This window comes from Prunus mume, linkage group LG2 (assembly GCF_029339155.1).
Source record: "Prunus mume cultivar Tortuosa linkage group LG2, ASM2933915v1, whole genome shotgun sequence".
NCBI classification, from domain to species: Eukaryota; Viridiplantae; Streptophyta; class Magnoliopsida; order Rosales; family Rosaceae; genus Prunus; species Prunus mume.
The window spans coordinates 21880170-21903518 of NC_142699.1; the positions used below are offsets into that span (position 1 = coordinate 21880170).

Sequence of the window (23349 nt, forward strand, 5' to 3'; positions counted from 1 at the left end):
AACCAAATAAAAAATGTCTATGTTTTTGTTATTTTTATACAAGAAATATTAAGGAGGGAGTTTTCTCACACACATTGTCATGGGGATTTAAACATGAAACTACTTCTTTTTTTTTCTTTTTTTTGGATAAGGAAAAGAAATATTACAAGACAAAGCCTCATGCGGGCAAGAGCGCCCGAAGAGGTCAAAATAAAAGGGGGTCCTAACAGATAACAGGAGTCCAAGCTCCCATAAAACTTGATTAGAAAAACCATGACCTAATTTTGCAACCGCATCCACCGTGAAGTTAGCCTCCCTAAAGACGTGTTGAAACCGGACACTTGCAATAGAAGAAGATAGGGCCCAAATATCTTGAATAATCGGTATGCAAAAGGCCCCTTTTGGTTTGGGTTAGACCCTTTGACCATGTTAATTTCATTATTTTTTGACACTAATATTTTCTTATAGGTTGTTACTTTTCAGTATTATGTTTCATCTCACTAGGACTAGAAGTCTAAGGAGGATGTATTCAATTAAGATTTTAAAAGAGTTCAATGGAATTATAAAGTTTATAGAGTTCAATATATTTCAATTGATTCCTATAAACTCCACATAGAGTTTGATTGAATTCCTAGACTGATTTTAATGATGTTTGTTAGAGTTTTATCATAAATTTTAAAAGAGTTTATTAGAGCTCTAAAATGTTATTTTCTTTTTTTTCGTTTTTTTGGGCTGTTTATCGTTTTTCCATCAACAATATCTTTATGGTTTCAAAATAATGTTTCTCTAATTCATCATCATCCATTTCCTCTTCTTCTTTTTCTTCCTCGATTTCTTCATTCCATAGTATTGCGTCTACTTCTTCCATCTCTATTAATAGCAAAAAAAATCTGAATTGCACATATAAAATTGTAAACAACTAATACAAAGAAGGAAAAGGAAAAAAAGGGATGCCTATAGAACGATAAAGAAGGCTATAGCATATATATGATATGCAGTACAAAAACAAATAAAAAATAACAGCAATCAAAATAAATAAATAAAAAAGGAAAAAAGAAGAAGGAAAAGTATAAAAAATAATTGGGATGCCACTGTACATCGATTTATGATGTACAACAACTACTCAAAGATAAGATATTGGAGCTTTTATTTGTAACAGCAACATCAACTATTGGGAAAACGAGAAACATACGTTCAAAGATTGTCGACATTGAAGATATATGATGTACAATAACAATAACTATTGGGAAGAGTATCAACAGATATCATACATATATGAAAGCGTAGTAGAAAAAGAGAAGATATGTTTTTTTACCTCCACTTGACTTACACACATTCAAAGACTAGAAAATATAGAGCATTTTCAAAGTTTCTTGGATTGACATAAGATTTGTCAGGGCCTTCTCATTAATTCATTCAAAATAAATGACTTTTTGAATACACCTAAACTTTGTTTTACTTCTAAAAAGTCATAATTAAACACACTTAAATTTCAATGTATTTTTTTAAAGTCCATTAAAATCTGAATTAAATACCCCCAAACTTTTACGAATTCTTTTAAAACATTAATTGAATACCTCAAATCCAGTTAACTGCGTGATTGGTTTAGCTATATATGATGAGTATGAAACCGATGTGCACTGGACCGCACTCACCCACCCCTACGTGTGTGATGGTGCTGGCAGCTTGCGTGGTGGTGTCAATGCACCGCTTTGGGTGATCGTGTGTTGTTCATTTACACACAAAAAAAGTTATTGAAAATCAACTGCTACATTGCCCAAGGGATGCGAAGCTCAAATCCTGAAGACACAGCTCGTAAATTTCACCTCCAACTTCCAAGTTCATCTCCCAGCTATACACCATACTTGACAGGCACTGCAGGTAACCTTTCCCTTTATAATTAGTGGGCAATCAACAATTTCTGGTTTTGACAGTGATCTTCCCTACTAATTCAGCCACCAATTTTCTTTGGGAAATTTGAGAAAGGGCTTCACACACCCTGGTTGTTTACTATTCTGGGTTGTATTTGTTTTCACTACTGTCAACATTCACTCACAGACGGCTATATATATTTGTCTTTCCCTTTCTGGGAACTATGGTTTTCTCCTTGGTTTCTAAACTACAGTCAAGTAAAGTACAAGTTACAGAAAGTTGAGGAGGATACTCCCATGTTCAAACTGAAGATGTTTTAATATAAAAATTAGTAATATTTTCTATAGGTGCATCAAATTAATGGTGACTGTTTTCTCTTTGTTTACCACAAATGGGAAGCGAAGGAGTTTCATAAATTTTGTAACTTGGATTAACAGACTGACTGATGTTATAACTCTCAGCAATGGAGTTACTTGGCGTATTCAACAAAAGAAAAGATTTTTCATAACAAGGTACAAAAACAGAATTGAGATTCCTCTCTTTTTATGTTCTCTCTCATATAAAGGTGTTTGGAAATAGAAATTTTGTGTAATTTGATCTGTGCGACATGAAGTTTCCAAAACAATGTTTTCATAAAGAATAACATCTTTCAATGATGTCTAAAACACTTTTTGTTCGGTTATTAGCGCTCTTAAAGCACCTTTGGAATGACAAAAGCTGTTTCTTTATTTCCTATAATGATCTGTAAATTAAGGTGGAACACTGAGAATTAGTTTACAATGAGTTCAGGAAGTTTTGGGGAAAAAGTATCTCTTCTGTAATTTGGTTCGAGTCCTTATGACTGCAGTTCCTCTCATTCAGGTTGGAAGTTGTGCTATGGCAGAAAGAAGTTGTCTAAGGTATAGATATCAAGTAATATATCCACTTCAGAGAACCCTTTTACAATTTGCAAAACTACCATTCTTATGCAAATTCTTGTTAATTTAGTATCAATTCCTTTTTTGGTTTACAGCTTTATGAACATCAATGAGGAAAACACTAGCGTGTCATCTTTGTGTTCAGTGGAATCCGACAGTAGTTTCTGCGCATGTAAATTTTGCGGTTCAAAATTTTTGAAGACAACTAGCCAATGTCAGAACATCACCGTTCATACTGTTACTCAGTTCTCTCCTTCTCCTGTAATCTCCTACACAGAAAGTGTGCCTCAAGGTGCTAATATTTCACAAATTACAGTTGATACAGAGCATGGACAATCACAGTCATCTAATCAATCAACATCATCTACGGTCCTGCGAGATGTACATATTGTAAGAACTTTTTGCATTTCCATGTGTATCATCCAAACTCGGGACTATTTTATGGGTATATTTCTACATTGAGTATAGATATCTGATAATTAACTGGTATAATCCTTTTCAGTCAGCAAATTTAATGGAAGATTTCCTTGGGCTTGCTAAAGACAATACAGAGAAGGATCTAGAAACATGTGGGACTCTTGGCGCCTTTCTGGTAAGATTCATGTTCTCCCTAGATTCTAAAACCAATATGTTTCTTGCGTAAGATATGGTGAATATGTAAGGTTTACAAGTATAAGAATGCCCAGCAATTGGCCCAACTATATTATGGGAGTATTTTCTTTTGAAAAACATATGTTTCAGATCATTAGGCATTCACTGTTTTGTGGCATATAGTTTTATTTATTACACATTCTCACTTCCATAGGTCTCCATTGCTATGTTCAAGCAGTTTCTTCTGTCTCCCAATCTCATTCAAAACCCAAACCTCTCTCACTTTCTCACGGTTTGCACATTCAAAATTGTTTCTGGATCTTTACTATACAATTATTCTCAATGTTATAAAAGGAAAGCGGAAATAGATTAGAGTGTGATTATTTCCTTGAAGGTAATATATATTTGTTTCTTGTGTGTGCATAGAAAAATGGAACATTCTATGTGACAACTCTGATCATACCCAAACAGGAATGCACTTCCAACTCTGTAAGTATCTTTTGGCAGTTCACTCCTCTTGTATGTCTGTTTTTCATTCAGAGTGTGTAATCTCAATACTGTTTTCTGCTGACTGCAAAATATGAAAGTGCCAGGCGACAAATGACGAGGAAATTTTCTCCATACAAAACGAACAATCACTTTTCCCTGTAGGATGGATCCATGTAGGCATTTCCTATTATTTTAAAGTAATTAATAATATTCATTTTTCGTGAACTCTGACCTTTGTCAACTGTTTAATTTCAGACACATCCTTCTCAAAAATGTTTCATGTCATCAGTGGATTTGCACACTCATTATTCATGTCAGGTAATTGACTCAATCAGTGGGAAGGCCACTGTCATTATCAAGAATGTTTACGGGTTTGGTTCTTTTCTCATCATATCTAGTATAACCACATCAGAAGTATGACAGGAAAATTTCGGAAGTTATCCATTGAAATCACATGTACTTGTACTAACTTCCTTTGATATTGGCACATTTCATATAGTTTTACGATCCATTTGGATGCAATTATTTAAGATTAAGAGTTCTGAATTTCAACACTTCGTTTACAATTGTTGGAACAACTATAAAAAGGTTAGATACAGTCCATTGTTTAAGATTATTTAAGATTAAGAGTTCTGAATTGCCTTCTTTTGGGGGTTTTTTATTTTCCACTTCAACAAAGGACTACGCACTCAATCAGTTTATTTGCAATGACTGCAAATGTTACATGTAATTATGCTAATATGGTTCTGGTTCCTGTTATCGTAAGTGAAGTCTAACATCTCCTTTTCCATCTTTTATATCTTCAGGTTATGATACCTGAGGCAATTGCCATTGTCATGGCTCCGACAGATACCTCCAGGTATGCAACTCTGATAGGCTTCATTCGTAATGCTTTGTGAATTCATTATTCTCTGCTCACCATTTTTCCTTGAAAATATGACCAGTAAGTTGAGCCTCTTCTAAAGTAAAAGAATTCCAGTACAAAACTCCTTAAGTAGGCCGGTTGAATATGCAAGTATATGTTTCAAAATGTAAGTAGGAGCACATGAAAATACATAAAATTGAGTATGCTCTACCTTCTAAGAACACAACATTAAGGGAAGCATTGCATATGCAAACAAAACCAACTTGTTTCGATTCAACAGCTAATAACTAACAACATCTTTTCACATAGCTATGTTGAGAAACTTGTTGTTGGGATTTTTCCAGGAGCTATGGAATATTTCGTCTATCCGACCCTGGTGGGATGAGTGTCCTAAAAGAGTGCCAAGAGGAAGGGTTTCATCCTCACAAAGAAACCACAGATGGGAGCCCCATTTACGAGCACTGCTCTAATGTCTACACAAACTCAAATCTGAGGTTTGAAATCTTTGACTTGCGTTGACATGCCTGTTTAGAAATGCAAGACTTTCACACTGTCGACACATCAATTAGCAACAGAGCTTGGAATAAGTTGTTGGTATGGTATTTAATAATTCAGATTGAAAAAAAAAAAAAAGGAAAAGTATCTGCATAATTAACCAGTGTAAATAACGTTTTGAAAGTACCAAAAAGAACAAGGAAGAACAAATTGTGGGTCTCGATGTGTTTCTCTTTTGCACGCAACTGGTAATTACTGTCCTTAACTTCTACCTGTGCCTTTTTTCATTAGTTTTGACCTTTTGATGCTCAATAAATATCATGTTCAAGTTTCAACCGACTTTTCTGGATCCCCTGTAAAAGTTTTACTCTGCTGGGTTCAATAATGCTGCAACATCGGTGGCACTGGCACTGGTCCTGGTCCACCCTTCATTATTGAGCCGTCCTCACTTTATGGTTTCTCTTCTCCAGTCTTGAATTGTATTGGATAGTACCGGACAACTAGTGCCATCCTTGTTTAATCTGGCTGGCAAAAGCATCTGTACTCAAACAAAGGCTTCTCGTTTTTTTTTTTTTTTTAACTGTGAGAATGCAAGGCACTTGTTGTAACTTAAGTAATTAAGAGAATTTAAACCATGCTTCGCATCCGAGATCTTAAGTTTCGATTTCTCTCTCCTCCAATATTGCTTGTATAAAAAAATATGGTGAGAATGTGTGAGGGAATTGGGAAGGAAATGGTAACCAAGTTAAGAGGCCACTTCGTTTAATCAAATATTGCTTGATTTATTTAGGTCCTAATCTACCTGCCGCTCATGTTTAATTAAATTATTGGTATGAAAATGAATTGGTCAAGTGGTAGGAATGGGAACCTTCCACCTTTTGCTTTGTCGGAATTGTATTTTTAACATTTTGCTACATTGACAATAACCTTAATCTTATCTTTGGTTGTATTCGATTCTACGAAAGATACCGTCTGTTTTTCAGAAAAGTAAATAAGAAATAAAGTAATGATTTCATCATTTTCCTTGTAAATTTAAGAAGAAGAAAAGAAAATTTTAATTCAATTCAAGAACTCACCACATCTAATATCGCGTCGTTCCTTTGAAAAGAAAATATACATATTGCGGTTCCTACTGGCACTTTAGCAAAGCCTAAAATGAATGGAAAACACCATTTTATCCGTCTCCTATAATTTACATTAATTAATTAATTAATCAATGAAAAAACTCCAAAACGGAAACAAAAATAAATAAATAAATGGTTAATGACGGGTGAGCCTTCAGAAAGGATGAACGTTTCTGCTCAAGCCGTTCACATTGGTGAAGAACCCAACCAGATCCTGCCTATATGGCAAGTACGACCGCCGTTTATCCCCCTCCTTCTTCGCTCGGTTCATCACGTAATGCTTCTCGTGCGCCGACGACACCTTTTCGGCTTTCTTAGCCTTCCCCTTAACCTTTTCCACCGTCTTCACAATCTTAGCGCCGCTCTTGTTGTCGGCCGTTTCCTGGCTCGGCTTTGGGCTCGTCGTCGTCGAATTAGGGTTCAGGAACACGAACGCGTCTTTCCCGTCGCTGTTGCTCCGGAGCTTCAAGTCTCTGACTCTCCACAGCTTCGATGAACCCGTCGAATTGCTCTTGTTCTTGAGCTCCGGCGCAACTACCACGGGCTTCCTCGACCACTCGCAGTACGTTCCTTCGGGGACTCCTTCGAGCTCGTCCGACTCGGACGCCGAAGACGACTGCGTATCCCGCTCTTCGAAGAAGAGTTTCTTCAATGGCGGCCGCAGAGAGGAAGACGAAGCGGCAGCTCCTCTGGCTCTGGAAGAATCGCCGTCCTCGGCGTCGGCGAACAGGAGATCCCGGTTGAAAATCGGGTACACCGGACGGATCTGGCCATTTTGGAATATATCGTCGGCGGAAATGGGCGATCCGTCGGGGTTGGTGCAGACGAAAGAGAAATCGTCTTCATCTCCGTTCTTCTCGCAATTACCACGGGCGTCGGCGTTATGAACACCTTCGCTCTCTTCCATTTTCGGCTTCTCCTCCTCGTTATCTAAGGCTGCGGGTTTAGTGTCATTGAATTCGAAATCGCTACCGGAACCAGCGATTTTGAGCTTGGAGCTGAAATTTGCAGAGAGCTGCGCGTATTCAAATTCGTTCTTTGAATCGTACGAATTGAAGCTGGGAGACAAAGACAGCACCGAAACCGCTTGCATTTTCGTTTTGTTCAGTCGTAGACAATTTGGGGTTTTTGAGGGTTTGATGCTTGAAACTACAGAGAGAGAGAGAGAGGGGGTTGGGAGTTTTGGTGTTGAGTTGGTGGTGGGGAGAAAGAAATGAAGTTGGAATTTATAAGAGGCTGGGCAATATTGGCGGGTGGACCCACCAAATATGGGTGGGAGACGGGGGTACGTTTTAGAGGGTCGTTGGGAACTCGAGACTTGGGAAGCTCGGTTTCACACCGTACACGTGTTCATACCACGCGGTTGGTGTTGGAGCATCCACTTGTGATGAATTTGGTAGAATGCAAGAGGCCAAATACCAAATGCAGGGGTGTTAAAGTAAAATTCAAAAAAGACTGGTATTTTAGCTCAGCTCTGCTCACCCGCGGGCGGGATAGGCTGACTTCGGGTGGGGTCGGGAGATGAGTCTAAAAAGTCAAGCGGGGTGTATTAAAAGAGTTGGGTGGGGAGGGGAGAGGAGGCAGGGACACGTCATGGGTGAAGTAAATGAATGCTTATGCGATTGGGCTTGTGACTTGCATGGCAATTAAAAGGAGATTACTTTATTCTTTACATCCGTCACCGTCAGTCACCACAAAATCCATAAATAAAAAAAATAAAAAAATTGAGTATAAAAAATAATAATAATAAAATGAGAATTTCACTAAAATACTAAAATGGGAGCTGAAATTATAAAAAAACCCAACATCCAAAACACTATATAAACACACCAAAAACTCATCATTACACACTCAAAACCCATTTATAAACATACTTAAAAAATATACAATTGTTGACTTTGGGGTTGATTTTTGGTGTGTTTCTATATTTAAATAATGTTTGAATTTTTTTATAAATACATGTCTAAAATTGAATTTATTTATAAATTTGTATAATAAAATTCATGGGTCAGTCAGGATTCAGGAACTTGGGAAGAAAGTTTTCCGGGCCAGAAAAGTCTAATTGCGGGCGGATGATTAGAAAGGGACTAGAAGGAGGAGGATATTAACAACCGTGTCAATTCATGCACTTGCATTCAACTTTGTTGATACTACTTATCTACAAGAGATCTCGTATATATCTTTATAATAGGTAAAAAGTTTATCTATGAATAATTTAATTGACAAACTTTTAATGGAGGAAGTTAATATCTTGTAATCTCAACAATACACTTTGGCTTTGGCTTTTTCCCCCACTGGCAATGTGTCTGACATCATGGCATAGTGATCGTGAGATAAAGTTGTAGCTCAATTAGTTAAGAGCATTTATTGTTGCACCTAAAGTTATAGGTTCGATTTCTACCTCCCTCCATATCACTTGTATAAAAACTATAAGCATAATTAGGACCATTACAATAAAAAAAAAATCCCAAAATAGAATATAAATATTATTTTATATGTGGATCCTGCGTAGATCTAAGGGATTAAATTTTAGATAGAACATCGTTTTCATATGTGGATATTTGGATGAGATGAAGGATTGAAATAAAGCGTCATGATCTGCCTTGTGGATTCTGTGCTTGCATGCTACGTTGCCAAGTTATTCTGGAACTTCCCATTTTCAGCATTAACCATGACAATGAGAATGAACAAGTAAACATCTGGATGACGTGACATGAAAACTTGGTCGTGCTGTATTGCTATTTAATGGTAAAAGTTTGAATTTCCAATCATTCTAGATGGCTACTTGCTGCTAATTAATCAACTCTCTTATGGATTAAGTTAAGGAAATGATTATTAATTAAGGTCACGAGGGAGGGAAGGCGTCATCATAAATGATTAAGGCACAAGTCAAAATTCCTTTTGCTGTCCGTCTTATTAGCTTCTGCTTTGCATGATGATCAATGAACAGCTCACTTAGCCCTTAATTAATCGAGGATAATTAAAAGATATATATAATTAAGGTTTGGACCGACTGGGTCAATTCAATTCCATAAGGCTGGATGGATGTCTTGCGAGGCAGGCAAAGTCCCCTCGACAAATCCGACATTCTGGACTTGCGGGAGGGGGTACAACGAGTAATTGACAAAGCAGCCCGTTTACTACTTCCTAGGTACCAAAGCAAAAGGGAGTAGCGCCCAAGTTTAGTTTGGCGCAGCAAAAGCACAAGAAGAATCTTCTTGTGGTCAACATTCTGACTCTGAGGACGATTCCAATAATACCAATACCTAGCGAGCTGACTTTTACATGGAGTCATCATCCATCACACGCTTCCTACCAAAATACATCCTACAACACACACAAACAACTATTTATCTCGTATCGTCAATTTCCCATAATACCCCTCAAACTACAGAACAAATTAAGAAATTAAAGGGGTATTATGGGAAAAGAGAAAATAAACAAAATGTTTAAAAGGACGAAAAGAAAAAATTACCCCTACCCTAACACGTGTCTCCTAATAATACACAGGTTGAGACAGGTTGTAGTATTAGTAGTGAGTAATTAGTTCCATACCTAAATATATATATATATATGTGTGTGTAGATTAGTGCAGATGTAAGTTAAGGGATGGGCAGTGTGTCCGGTAGCTATCTTGCATTCGAGTTCAATTCTTTACATTTTTATATTAGATAAATTTAGAATATTACATTTGGAGACGAAGTTACGATTTCAAAATAAGGCTACAGATAGACTGTTAGATTTTAGGTTGAGCTAAACCTTGAAACAATACAAGAAAAAAAAACAACTCGACTATAGCCCAGTTTTGACAAGTTGTATTGTAAAACAAAGATTAGTATCCGTGAAACATGATATGGTTTATCAAAGGCAACGAATTAAATTTTGATATTATCACCGATATTTCAGCGATAATATCGCTTTTTTTTTGGGTCTCGATATTTTCACAACATTCCATTTATATTTCGTCAATTTATCGACAATATCCTCGATAATATCGCCGAAATATGGGGACTGATATTTTCTTTCAAATTCAATCTGAAATGGTCAATATATCGAGATATTATCGATAATATGGCGATATGAAACTGAAAAAGACAAGAAAAATGTTGAAAAGCCTCCATCTTGCGAACAGAGGGATTCGAACCCCCTCCCTTTCTCATAAAAGCCAGCGCCTTATGATAAATTTAAGCATATATTTAATGTTATTTATTATTTTATATGGAGTAGTATTTTGTTGTTGTTATATATTATGGAGTTTTATTATTATTCACTTCGAGTTTTAATATTGTTCATTATATGTGATACTAAGTTTGAATTTTAATAGGAATTATTTCTATGTGGTACTAAGTTACTCTTACATTTTATCTTTGTTTTTTTGGTTAAGCTCATATATTTTATCATATGTATCAAGTGTAATATATTGAAGTACATTATTATAACTAAAAAATTATGGTGTGTTTTAATTTTCTTTCATTAAGTACTACATATTTTCTAAAGTCACAGTGTTTGTCAGGTTGCTACATAATCAACTTAAGTCACTCAAACCCACCATGCCATGCATTTTCTTCTAATTTTTTGTGATAAAATAATAGACAATTGACTAAGTAAACATCTTCTAAAGTTTCAATAAAAATTTCCAAGTTTTTCTCATAATTTCCGTGATTTTTATTCAATTTTTATCGATATCGATATTTCCTCGATATTTCCATCGATATATCTGTGTTTTTGGACCACCAATATTTCCGAAACTCCCGATATTTTAGATCTTGATCAAAGGAATCCCATCAAACTTAAAAAAAGGGACAAAAAGTGTTAATTGTTACAAACTTGGGGTGAGTTGGGTCCGTAGATGTTGGAACTAAAATGACAGAGGGGCCCAACTTCAAGATTTCAGGCTCAATGATGAAGAAGGCAGGTACGTGGTTCGTGGGAAGAAGGAAAAGCCCGAAGAAAATAACCAAAAAAGCCCGAAGACTTCAGATCTCTTACCGCAGCGTTTTTCCATTTTTGTTGAGAATTGAGACAACCCTGAATTTTAATTTTAATTTTTTAATTTTTTAGCTGCAAACAGCTAAATAGTGATTTTCTTTAGCACCAAGAAGCAACAAATAAGGAAGAAATAGAGCAGTTGGGCTTATTGAATTTAATTTTGATTATTAAATTATTTTGATGCCCTATTGAGTGTGTTGAACTTTTTTATGAAGTTTCGGGATTGAATTTGTTTTAAGAAATCGATGATAGTTTTGTAATTTAAAAGAAGCTAAAATTCTTTTTGTTATGTTGTAAATGAGGTTTAAGTATGTTTAAAAAGTCCATTTCTTATAAGAATTTTCTTTATAAATTTTTTTTAAAATAATTTAGGCCCCTATATTGGTATAATAATGAATCCCTCTTTAACAAAAATTGAATTTTAAAAATCGCTGCAAAATAATATCTCTTTGTTTCACCGAAGTGGTGAGTCACAGAGAGTGAGTCAGAAAGAGGGTCGACGTTTGAGGAAGCACAAGAGACAAAACCCCTCGGAGACTCTTGGCGGATTCGCCGAAACACATCATTGGATTCATCTCTTATATTATAACCTTAATCTCCCTCATTTTTCTTCTTCTTCTTCTTCTTCTTTCACCTTCTAGCCTTCCTAGGGCTTCCAGCTGTAAGTTTCAATTTCTCCCGTTGTTTCCTTCATTTCGTCTCCTTCAATATTTTCTCAACTCAATACAACATCAACCATGAATTCGCTTTTATTGCTGAATTTAATTTAGCAAATGAATTTGGGTATTTTTTTCGTTCTTGTTTTGTGTGTGTGATTAATTTGTGGGGAGCAAAGAGGAGGGAGGGTGTTGAATGTTGATGACGTACTACTATAGCGAAAAAGACCATGGAATATTCACCCAAAAAGAACTTTCCTGTCGACCCCAAAGACTACACGTTGTACGAAGAAGTGGGTCAAGGTGTGAGCGCCACTGTCTACAGAGCTCTCTGCTTCCCACTTAATATAATCGTCGCCATCAAGGTTCTGGACTTGGAGAAATGCAACAATGACTTGGTATTTTTCATTTTCTACTCCTTCATCAACTTCCCATTCCATTTTTGCTTGTACCCATTTATGATTTTTGTGTCATTCGCAATTTCACCCACACCCACCAGGATGTCATTCGTCGTGAAGTACAAACCATGATCTTGCTTGACCATCCAAATCTGCTCAAGGCACACTGCTCTTTCACTGCTTCCAGGAGCCTCTGGATTGTCACGCCTTACATGGCTGCTGGGTCATGTCTCCACATTATGAAATCTGCTCATCCTGATGGTTTCGAACAGCCTGTTATTGCTACATTGTTGCATGGGGTTCTCAAAGCCATTGCTTATCTACATGCCCATGGCCATATTCATAGAGATGTTAAGGTATGTCAGTCAGCCGGGTATTGTGTTGTGGCCTTATTGATTTCTTCATTTGGGTTCATTTGTAAGACTAGCTTATTTGCTTTAGCTTACGACTGTTTGCATTTGTGTGCTTGTTTTACAAGTGTTCCATTTAGGGCTGGCCATGAGTAGCTGCATTGATACATTGTAGATTCTTTTTGGAAAAAATACATTGTACATTCGATTTAACTTTAATAAGTGCATTTATTTGCACACCTATGTATGTTTGTATAATTTCTGTATTAAGCCGAGTTTACCAAATTTATCCTATTAATTTTGGGTGAAAAGCTTGTTTCCGCTAACTTTTCGAATTGGCTTGTGATTAGGGTTGAACCATGATATATAACCTTTTAACCCTATCATTTACAGGCTGGCAATATACTTGTTGATACAAAAGGTGCGGTTAAGTTAGCGGACTTTGGAGTTTCAGCGAGCTTGTTTGATACTGGCAATAGACAACATGCAAGAAAAACATTTGTTGGAACTCCTTGCTGGTGGTGGCCTGGACCTTCCCTATCTTGATATTGTCTATTTGACTATATGGAGTTCTTTCCAAAGCATATTATGTTTGAGTCTGCTGTCTAACCCCATTTTTCCACAGGATGGCTCCGGAAGTTATGCAGCAATTGCATGGATATGACTTTAAGTGAGTGGTTTAATTCATTTGCAGTTGGTCTTCTGGTAATTAATATCTGTATAGTATAGACTAGTAAATCAATTACCAAAAAACCTAATCAACCACTTTTATTTAAATGTTTGACAGTTTATACCTGAATTCCCTGTGAAAGTATAATAACACATTCTGTGTAATCTACATTCCATAAAACTTAACATGAATGCATAACACACACACACACACACGCACACACACACACACACACACTCTCTCTCTCTCTCTCTCTCTCTCTCTCTCTCTCTCTCTCTCTCTTCTACGTGTCTTTGTGCGTCTGTCATGTGTATAAATAAAAAACCAGTAAATGAAAGTGTGAAAGTTTAAGCTCATTTTAGAAGGTGAGGTATATTAGTTCTAGACCGGTTGTTCATATTCTGATGCTGTGAATGTATTTATTTCCAATCATGCAAGAATACTCATTGATGTGTATGTTTAATGACCTTGAATTTCATTATCATTGGGCTATCTCTAAGTTCAACTTGTCATTGAAACTTGGTGGCATTTTTAAGCATATCATCTAACTAAAATACCTTCATATCCAAACAGAGCAGACATCTGGTCATTTGGGATAACAGCACTAGAACTTGCTCATGGTCATGCTCCATTTTCAAAGTATCCACCAATGAAGGTAAATCTCATGACTCGTTGAAGTTAAATTGCATGGGACATGGAGCTATTAAATCTTGGACATGCTGTACAGTGAAGTTTCTTAAAATTATAAACAAAACTGACGAAATTCTTGCTAAGACTGTTTGTATCATGCACATTTGTATTAAAAACATCTATCCTACTGTCCTTTTTTCATACTCTTTTTTATTATGTCCTTGTCTGTTTGTATTATTTTTATTTATGGAAGGCATGTGCTTGCCATGTCCTGGAGTAATTCCATTGGTCATGGTTTCCCTTCATATTTAATTCATGTACTTAGCTCAAAATTGTGATTTTCTTTTCTTAGGGGAAATTATTGTTTTTATTAACTTGGGTTTGTGGTATGCCATTATTATTGCCATTGTAGGTTTTGTTAATGACCTTACAAAATGCTCCTCCTGGCCTTGACTATGAAAGGGACAAGAGATTTTCAAAGGTGTGACTCCAGTGATAATCTTTATAAAGTCACTGTTTTTACATGCTTCTCTAAACTTGATTTTCACTTGTAGTCATTTAAAGAGATAGTAGCTGCCTGCTTAGTTAAGGATCCGAAGAAGCGTCCTACTGCAGAAAAGCTTTTGAAGCACCGTTTCTTTAAACATGCACATAATAAGGAATTTATAGCTCGGACAATTCTTGACGGCCTTTCCCCCCTTGGGGATCGTTTTAGGATGTTGAAGGTTGGAGTCTTCATTTCAGATTTTTATAGTTTTCATAAAAATTCTACTGTCCAGTATTCTTAGTTTGTAAGTGTTTTGATGTGCCTTCTCCTTATCAGCAAAAAGAGGCTGAGTTCCTTGCACAAAATGAGGCTATGTATGGTGACAAAGACCAGTTATCACAGGTAATGAATAACCTTATTTTGTAATACTTCTTTTAAATTCAAAATGGTTCATAGTCTGTATTGCTGCTTTTAAATCAAATGGTGTATACAGTTAATAACTTTTGTTTATTGCAGCAAGAGTATATGCGAGGGATCAGCGCATGGAATTTTGATCTAGAGGATTTGAAAAGACAGGCTGCTCTTGTGAGTAGGTCATTGTTCTTGATATGTATATATGTCTTTTCTTTTTCCTTTGTGGAATTATCTGCAAGACACTAAGAGTGGTTGATTGTAGAACTTAGTGCAGTTCATGAACACTATTCTCTGTGTTTAGATTGAAGATGATGATGGCATCACCATTGCAGAAAACCAAGACTGGAGCTGCAAACATAGGGGTGAATTTGGTAACTCAGCTGATGTAACGGACAGGTGATTGGGAGAAAGGTTAAATCACTTAGTTCTGCAAAATCTACACTATCTAAGGGGGTATTGATAATGTGCTAATTTGCATGCAGAGATCCCATTAATGCACATGTAGATAGTTTCAATTTTAGTAGATCAGAATGGAAACATTCCGGCCCCGATGAAATTGAAGAAATTGTTGATTTATCACCTTCATTACAAGGAAAAGAGAGTAGCTATTCTGGACTTGATAATTTGGAAAAAAGTCGCTCTTTACTAAGAAATGTTAATTCTGAAGATCCAAAGTTCTTAAGCAGTTTACCTCCATTAAAAGTTGATCATTCCCCTTCTGTGAGTGCTGATGACGGCAGGCAAGTTCAGAACTCTGGCTACTTATAAATATTTTCCTTGTCTTAAAGCAAATGTTTATCAATTTCATAATTTTTCCAGTTCTTGATATTTCCACTGGTTTATTCATAAGTACGGAGTATCAAATTTTGAATCAATTATGTATATGCGGTCTTTGCACTGTCTTGCATCAACTAATATATGTGGATGATTGTGGTGTAACTTCTAAGAAAGTGTATTAAACAAAACTTTGCCAAGGATCTCCTTATCCACTGGTTAAGGGTTACTAGATTTTAAGTGCACATATGTTGGGGTGCACAGGACAAAATTATTTTTCTATTATCTATTGGATTTGAAGTGACATTTTTGTTGTGTGTAATTCTCAATGGGTTTAGCTGATTTTTTTTTATAATTAAAAAGATCATTGCTGTATGCATAAGATCTTTATTTGTTAAGTTTTTTAATACAATCTCTCGTGAATACAACTTCTTTCAAATGCTTTTAGGAAATCTCACATACCATAACTTTTTTTTCCCTTTTACCTAGATGTGTGCTGTTTCCGTCGTGTTTAGAAGTTTATTCATTTCTACCTTGATTACTTCTTTTACTACCTAGAAAACTGATTTTGATATTAAAGGCTAGTGCAATATTCTGATTTTGTTAAGCGAGGGATTTCTCAAGTATACTTATCCATCTTGTGCAGTGATCACTTGACACGTCATCAGAATAGATATGATAGTAGTTCTTTACATGGTAAGCATATTTTGCTATCTATATCATTAGTTCACATCCCTTCTTGTTTAACTTGAATGTTTCTATTTCGTAGCCTAAAATCTTTGTAACTTTCTTTTTTTGGTAGCAGAGACTGCATATAAGGGGCGATTCAAAGTCACAGTGCCAGAGTCCAGTCCTAAGGTTTGCTAGCATATATTGGTTCCTTAAGTTATCATGAAAGACAGACGATGTTGTTTTCCATTCATGGCTTATATGGGATCTGCAGATGATTGAGGGAAAAATTGAAGTTTCACCACACATCTAGAGAGCCTTTAATTAATTAATTAATTTATTTCTATAAGCAATTCTCCAGTATAACCCGAACTCGTCTTCTTCTGTCCCCTTAAATCATAATATTCAATAAATGATTGTTTGGTTTTGGGATATTTATGTGATAGCGGCATTTTTGTGATCATTTCTAATATGTTTTTTGTTCAGGTCGCTCCAAATGGCATTACTATCCCATATTTTGGAGAATCAGCAAATTCTATAGTTGGTACATCTGCCTCCATTCTTCCTTCGCTGCATTGTATTTTGCAGCAAAATGCCATGCAAAGGGTGCGCATCAAATAACTTTTCTTTCATCTACCTGAGAAATTGTGCTGTGGTGATCTGATTATTTTAAATTCTGACAGGAAGAAACAATGAGATTGGTTGAAGTTGTAGATCAAATCACTGGTAGTGCTCTTGTTACTTCCAGTAATATTTTTGGGAATTTTTAAACAATGATGTTCTTGTATTCTATATCTTAACATTGCTGTATTTGCTTGAATTTGCTCAATGGAAGGCAATCATACGGAGTTAGCGGAGGCAGTAACCAATAATAAATACATGCAGGTATTAGTTATCTTATTGGGCTTCTGAACCCGTACATTAAGTTAGGGAAGACGAGGTGTAGTTTGCAGTTAGCATACTCCAGAGTCCAGACATACTTATGTTGATTATTTTGTCATGCTGTTGTAGATGTCTCTGGCTTCTGCAAGAGAGAGAGTCTTAGAGTATCATGTCATTGGTATTCAAAGCAAGTATGTGAGATTCCATCTATGCATTTCCAATAAGCATATCCATTTGATAAATTATCTTGTTTGAAATCTTGTTTGGCACTCTTATCAGAATCGACAGACTAGTTGAAGAGTTGCGCATACAGAAGATGAAAAATGCCAAGGTTTGTACCCTATTACTGGACTTTTGCCTGATTATTTCCGCACACCGTGTTAATAAGTTTTCCATAATTAAAGCCTGCGTGGCATATGTGAATAATTTATTTGGAGTTGATTGATTTTAAGTTATTAGTTGTGGGGAAAAGGTTCACTAGTAACAGTGTGCAAAGAGGAGTTTAAATTGATTTTAGTTGTGTTTTTGTTACACAGCTGGAAGGGCAATTAAGTGCTGTGATTGATAAGGAGTAGAAGTTGTGAGGCCTCCTTTCCTTGCACAGAAGACGATTTTATATTTGGTTCTTGTTAGGAAAAAGCTTCACTCTCTATATATGGCAGTCGATTTTTCGTGTACACTGATAAATGGTAAATTTTCGATGTCATACATTATTGTAAACAGCCGATATGTATAAAAACTCTTCTGTAAACTAATCTTTTGAGTTTATCTAAGAAAAAAGTTGAGCATTCGGTTTTCCTCTTTGGCTAAAAATATGAGAGGAACGCTAGCAATCTTCTCTCTAACTTTCTCCTTTGGATCTTCTCATTTTTTGCTTGACATGTGTCATTTTCTTTACACTTAAAACAATGTCATTAATATATTATATAAGTTAACTTTTGTTTTTCAATTTTACCCTTATTAAATGTATTCAATTTATCTATAAAAAATTCACAAGTTCTTTACCATCTTATTAATTTTTTTCTAATGTCAATTATTTTTTTAAAAGAAAATATCTGCTTTTAAGAGGAAATGTCCCTTTTATTTTAAAAAAATTTATAATTTATAATACAAAGGGTTTAAGTAAATTTAGGTTTTAGCCAAAAAAAAAATTTCACTTTTGGAAAAAGCCAAAGGTTTTTCAAAAAGGACAAAAAACCTCTCAACTTTCAAATAAAATACATGCAAATATAAAGGATTCCTTAGGAAATCCAAAAATAAATAAGGGCAATTTTGTCAATTTTGGCTTCTTTTACAAAATTTCTCTCTCCTTTGTGTTTTTCCAAAGTCTCCCAAAGGTTTATATAGGAAAAAAAAGAAGTCCTTTGTGTTTTAAAAAAAAAAGTATATTTCCTCTTTTTTGAAAAAAAAGACTTTTTCTTAAAAAAAAATAATTGACATTTAAAAATAATAATAATAGGATTGTAAGAAAGTTGTGAATTTTTGTGTGGATAAATTGAATACATTTAATAAGGGTAAACTTGTAAAGTAAAAGTTAACTTGTATAATATATTAATGACATTATTTTAAGTGTAAGAAGAATGACACACGTCAAACAAAAGGGAGAAGGTCCAAAGAAGAAGATTAGAGAAAAGGTTGCTAGCATTCTCCAAAATATAATTCATGAAACTCGTATCCAATGAGAATGGGTTTGCAGTAACGCCCAACAACAGTCCAGGTCTAGCTTTTTGATTCACATTTTTTGTTTCATCTCTATTCTCGCTCTCTATTGCCAAAAACAAAACCCTTTAATCTTTTTATTTTGTAATTAATAAAATATAAAAAAGGTACACCATTAATTATAATAATAATAAATTTAAAGCACATTAATTATAATTAATTTATAAAAACGAGGTAGAAACCTTGCTTAACAAGAAATTGAGTTATTGTCAGCCGGCTAAAGAGACAACACAAAAGTCAATAAAGAAAGCGGCCACTTGCTTGCCAAGCCCTCTCGTTTTGTTTGGGCTTATCCTATTTACGCCATTAAAAAAGAAACTGGCCACTTGTGAACAGAAACAGCATTCACACTGATGAAGAAGTGCATATTTCTGTTGCTAATTCTCAAATTCAGTCATGGCTGACACCACCAACACACACAGAGAAGAACCAGAAACCAATTTGAATTTGTATTTTGGAGTTCATTACAGAGCAATCAACGGGAATTGATGCAATGAAGAAGACGACTCTGAATCCAGTTTGAATTTTTGCTAACATGGACCAAAAAAAAGGAAAAACCTTTGGGTTGGGTGTTCAAAAACCATATCTAATCTTTATATCCAAAAGAAAGAAAACTAAAGGGCTGAGGCTTCTTGCTGAACAAAGAACTACACCAGCGTTACACAGTTCTCTTGGCACTGGCCGGATGGAGGCTCTTGCTTCTGAAAGCTTTAATCACTTGGATCAACAAATTGTCACCAACTATCTGCCTCACTTTCCGTATCAGCTGTGGACGCGTAATCCTCTTTGCCTGCAATCAATCCGATACAAACATAAGCAAATAATGAATCAAACTGCCATGAAGATTGACATATAAGAAACAGAAATACCATAATACTTACTCTGAATTCGTTGTGAGATTTGACAATCAATAGCATTTTAGGAGGAGGCAAGAACTTTGCAAGCGTGGACATCAGAGCAGGGAAAGTCACCCATGGTGATGTGGGTTTTGAAGTATTCGCCTGCCTTGGTTGAATACCTGGTTGAATGCCTGAGACAACTGAACATACCAACTCAAAGTTAAAACCCAAAATCTCCAATTGTTCATATAAACAGAAAAAGCAAAAGCAACCAATTCAAAATTCAAAATAAAAGTACTAACCATTTGGGCTAGGAGCCTTGAAGCTGACCACATAAACAGGAAAAATGTGAGAGTTCATGAAAGCACTCCACACAACATATCTTCTAGGAAACTGAAGATTGTCCACGCCAGTGTCCATCTCCTTGGAACTGGGATGAGATTGCTTCGAGCCTGGAGCCACCGTTTCCATCTTCCCCAATATCACACGGCACAGTAGCATGTGCCTTAGCCCTCTTTCATCAACAGCTGACGACAATGCACTGTAACAATGGTCAAGGAATGCTTTAATAAAATTTCAAAATCTTTAAAGTTCTCTGCTTTCTCAAAGACCGACCAGAAACAAGATATGGGTGCTAACAAAACTACAGAGAAAATTAAAAACCATATCAAACTTACCCATCATAAGCAAAGACAGGACTAATCAGATGAACGCCAACGCCATAAGATTGTTCATTTGGGGCAGGCTCTCTGCACCGACTGAATCCATGAACCAAAATCTCACAAAGCTCATCTTTTGATCCACCATACCAAGCATACTTAACGTTGGCATCCCCACCACATTTCTGAGCCACCGCCTGAGAGAAAATCTTGAACGACTCAAACCTCGCTTGTCTTGTCAAATCAGAGCTCACGTTCTTGTGTATGGCCACAAGATTGGTGTCTCCTCCAGCGAAACCCATGCCCGAAAGAAAGCACGTCTTGATGATGTCATGCGCCGAATTCTCTTCCTCCAACCGGATCATCCCGTTCCGAGTGAAAACATCAAACCGATCCGAAACAGCGGAATTGGAATCGCCGCAATCGGACTCATAACCCGAAATTTCGTCATAATCAACCGTCATTGAGACTTGGTCTTCAAAATCGCTTTGATTGGCCGACATCTCTGCTGCAAACTTAAAAACTAAGCTATTTGGATCAACGAGAATTGATATTACAATAACTCTGTACACCGAAACTACGAACAAACGAAGGTGCAGATTTCTGAAGCAAGAAAGGGTTCAAGATCAAGATCTCTGAGGATATTTGTCCCGCGGATATTTATAGAGAGAGAACTCTGCGATGCTGTTGGATTTCAAATTCCTTTGAGAGGCGGTTCTGATAGAGTTGCCGTGCCGCAGTTTGTATTTATAGGTCTCTGGCGGTGGAAGCTTTTCGTGGCCTTGGATTTCAAATTCCTTTGAGAGGCGGTTTTGATAGAGTTGCCGTGCGGCAGTTTGTATTTATAGGTCTCTGGCGGTGGAAGCTTTTCGTGGCCTCGAGGAAATAAGATTGAGTTTCAAATTGCCCCTGCGCAGATTACGAATCTCGCCCGACAAATGACCGTTATGTGTACCGTTGACAGGGGTATTATAGGTATTTAGTCGAAAGATGGGAGGGTGGTTTGGTAAATTTGAAAATTTAATGCCAGTCACGCGAGACGTGGGTTGTTTCTTTCGCTTAGTTCCAAAGCAAGTTTTTCCTACTCGTAGTAGGATTTGGTTTCCTAAAGCCATTCGGAATCCGAACAAATAAATGAATAAAATAAATAAATAAATAAATAAATAAGTAAAATAAAAGTAGTTGGGTTGGACCCTAGCCATTCATTTTGTTTTTTATTTTTATTTATGTCAAGTATCACCTTGAACTATTATACTTGTCGAAATCAACACCCAATTTTATTTTAGGTTTTAGACATAAAAAAATTTTCACTTCTGGAAAAAGCCAAAACTTTTCAAAAAAGACAAAAAAACCACTCAACTTTCAAATCAAAAACATGCAAATGTATTGGATTCCTTAGGAAATCTAAAAATAAATAAGGCATTTTTGTTCATTTTTGCTTCTTTTAAAATTTTTCTCTCTCCTTTTGCTTTTTCCAAAATGTCCCTTTTATTTTTTTTCTTCAGCTGATTTAGTCATTGGATGGAGAGGCGGTGAGGAAGCCATGGCCGATGCTTGAGGCTAACAAGCCTTGCCCTCCCAACTCCATCTGGCGCGGAAGGAGTGGATATGATCGGATCAATGCAATTGGGGGTGTTGGTTGCTTGAGTGATGGTTTTGGTTCCAATAGGCATGATTGGTCCCATAAACTCGTAGACACTTCCTCGGCTGTGGCAGCCATAGTCTTCAACCGCTCTTCGCTCTATTAGAAAACGCAAAAGCCTCGTCGGTGACCATCACTTTCATTCCTCGAAGTTCCTCATCAAAGCCTATCTCCACCCATATTCGCTCCTTGTCATCGTCGATGTCGTTACCTTATCTGATGTCTACATCATCTACTTCAATTGTCCATTCAAGACTAAGAAGAATGTTGATGCTAGAGTTAGAGAATTGAAGAAATGTGATAACAGTGGAGGAAGAACAGACGAAAAGGCAGAGATGAAGAAGAAGAATAATATAAAAGAAGAATATCTGAAAGAATGTTTCTGATTTCATTTATGTTAATATGTATTGTTATAATGAACTGAATATCTTATAGCAGCTAACACACTGCTAATCGACTCAACAAAGAGCATGTGCCTTACACATGACTCATTAACTAACTAACCTAGTCTTTACATTTAACATTCCCCTTCAAACCTAACCCGATTCCTCTGACTTAGATGGGGTACCAAGCCTCAGATTTCGACAATGTTGCACAAAGATAAGAGTCCATTTGTAAATATGTATGCAAGTTGCTCTTCTATAGGAATGTATTGCACAACTAAATCTATCTTTTGCACCCTTTCACGAACAAAGTGAAAGTCTATGCCAAGGTATTTGATTATGGATTGATATACTGGATTCGAACTTAGTGCTAAGGTTGACAAATTATCACAGTTGATGAGTGGTGGTTGGGGCAAAATATATCCTCAAATCCCGCAATACATGTCTAATCCAAGCCAACTTTGCTGAAGTATTTGCAAGAGCCCTATAATCAGTCTTTGTTGAGCACAGAACTTTGTTTCTTGGAGTGCCATGAAACTGGATTTCTTCCTAAAATCACTACAAATCAAGTAGTTGATCTTTTTGTATTGATGTCTCTTGCCAGTCTTCATCACTGTAGGCAGTTAAATCACAAGAACCACAAGTAAAACTGATTCCATAATCCAAAGTTCCTTGAACGTCTCTGAGTATTCTTTTGACTAGATGAAAATGAGCATTAGTTGGTGTAGTCATATGCTGACAAACGGAATTCACTGGATATGACAAGCCTGGCCTGGCAAAAGTCAAATACTGTAATGCATCTGCAATGTTTTTATACATAGTAGGATCAGATAAAGGTTCACCATCCTGTCTTTGA

At 36.2% G+C, this 23349-nt stretch overlaps 4 protein-coding genes across 15 annotated transcripts; 2 read left to right on the top strand and 2 right to left on the bottom strand.

Moving 5' to 3' along the window:
- Positions 1–1618: 1618 nt before the first annotated feature.
- On the top strand, positions 1619–5850 carry AMSH2 (associated molecule with the SH3 domain of STAM 2). Of its 8 annotated transcripts, none has more exons than XM_089046517.1 (10): positions 1619–1860; positions 2641–2750; positions 2864–2982; positions 3085–3158; positions 3271–3360; positions 3786–3848; positions 3947–4021; positions 4104–4166; positions 4655–4707; positions 5058–5850. In XM_089046517.1, the coding sequence occupies exons 2-10, from the start codon at positions 2689–2691 to the stop codon at positions 5230–5232; spliced, it is 774 nt and encodes a 257-aa protein (XP_088902643.1). In that variant the 5' UTR covers positions 1619–1860; positions 2641–2688; the 3' UTR covers positions 5233–5850. The 8 variants fall into 8 exon arrangements, with proteins under 8 accessions (XP_088902643.1, XP_008221816.2, XP_008221818.2 ...); XM_008223594.3 differs by adding an exon at positions 2289–2363 and having other exon boundaries at positions 1621–1860; positions 2864–3158; XM_008223596.3 differs by adding an exon at positions 2289–2363 and having other exon boundaries at positions 1621–1860; positions 2713–2750; positions 2864–3158.
- A 389-nt stretch (positions 5851–6239) lies between these two features.
- LOC103321766 (uncharacterized) lies at positions 6240–7538 on the bottom strand. Its single transcript, XM_008223597.3, has one exon. The coding sequence runs from the start codon at positions 7423–7425 to the stop codon at positions 6487–6489; it is 939 nt and encodes a 312-aa protein (XP_008221819.2). The 5' UTR covers positions 7426–7538; the 3' UTR covers positions 6240–6486.
- A 4234-nt stretch (positions 7539–11772) lies between these two features.
- Positions 11773–18039, top strand: LOC103321767 (serine/threonine-protein kinase BLUS1-like). Of its 5 annotated transcripts, XM_008223599.3 has the most exons (20): positions 11841–11982; positions 12157–12375; positions 12477–12731; positions 13119–13243; positions 13351–13395; positions 13969–14050; positions 14438–14506; positions 14580–14750; positions 14849–14914; positions 15029–15097; positions 15228–15322; positions 15409–15666; positions 16347–16396; positions 16503–16558; positions 16856–16975; positions 17053–17095; positions 17205–17254; positions 17381–17442; positions 17531–17582; positions 17788–18039. In XM_008223599.3, the coding sequence occupies exons 2-20, from the start codon at positions 12208–12210 to the stop codon at positions 17824–17826; spliced, it is 1875 nt and encodes a 624-aa protein (XP_008221821.2). In that variant the 5' UTR covers positions 11841–11982; positions 12157–12207; the 3' UTR covers positions 17827–18039. The 5 variants fall into 5 exon arrangements, with proteins under 5 accessions (XP_088902141.1, XP_088902142.1, XP_088902140.1 ...); XM_089046015.1 differs by having other exon boundaries at positions 11773–12375; positions 15029–15101; positions 15259–15322; XM_089046016.1 differs by having other exon boundaries at positions 11773–12375; positions 17381–17446.
- Positions 18040–19092: 1053 nt separating this feature from the next.
- LOC103321769 (putative inactive poly [ADP-ribose] polymerase SRO2) lies at positions 19093–21320 on the bottom strand. The gene is made up of 4 exons (XM_008223601.3): positions 20487–21320; positions 20112–20350; positions 19852–20009; positions 19093–19760 (listed from the first exon to the last, which is right to left on the bottom strand). Exons 1-4 carry the CDS (start codon positions 20969–20971, stop codon positions 19629–19631), a joined length of 1014 nt encoding a protein of 337 aa, XP_008221823.2. The 5' UTR covers positions 20972–21320; the 3' UTR covers positions 19093–19628.
- Between the last annotated feature and the right edge of the window lie 2029 nt (positions 21321–23349).

What these genes read in the sequence shown, in the direction of transcription:
- AMSH2 (XM_008223594.3), top strand. Translation starts at nt 2,689, where the DNA reads ATGACTGCAGTTCCTCTCATTCAGGTTGGAAGTTGTGCTATGGCAGAA. An exon ending in GCAGAAAGAAGTTGTCTAAG is followed by an intron (nt 2,751 to 2,863) that starts GTATAGATATCA and finishes TTTGGTTTACAG; the next exon opens with CTTTATGAACATCAATGAGG. An exon ending in AGGAATGCACTTCCAACTCT is followed by an intron (nt 3,849 to 3,946) that starts GTAAGTATCTTT and finishes AAAATATGAAAG; the next exon opens with TGCCAGGCGACAAATGACGA.
- LOC103321766 (XM_008223597.3), bottom strand. Translation starts at nt 7,425, where the DNA reads ATGCAAGCGGTTTCGGTGCTGTCTTTGTCTCCCAGCTTCAATTCGTAC.
- LOC103321767 (XM_089046014.1), top strand. Translation starts at nt 12,208, where the DNA reads ATGGAATATTCACCCAAAAAGAACTTTCCTGTCGACCCCAAAGACTAC. An exon ending in TTTGTTGGAACTCCTTGCTG is followed by an intron (nt 13,244 to 13,350) that starts GTGGTGGCCTGG and finishes ATTTTTCCACAG; the next exon opens with GATGGCTCCGGAAGTTATGC. An exon ending in ACAAAGACCAGTTATCACAG is followed by an intron (nt 14,915 to 15,028) that starts GTAATGAATAAC and finishes TGTTTATTGCAG; the next exon opens with CAAGAGTATATGCGAGGGAT.
- LOC103321769 (XM_008223601.3), bottom strand. Translation starts at nt 20,971, where the DNA reads ATGTCGGCCAATCAAAGCGATTTTGAAGACCAAGTCTCAATGACGGTT. An exon ending in CCTGTCTTTGCTTATGATGG is followed by an intron (nt 20,351 to 20,486) that starts GTAAGTTTGATA and finishes CCATTGTTACAG; the next exon opens with TGCATTGTCGTCAGCTGTTG. An exon ending in AATCTCACAACGAATTCAGA is followed by an intron (nt 19,761 to 19,851) that starts GTAAGTATTATG and finishes GATTGATTGCAG; the next exon opens with GCAAAGAGGATTACGCGTCC.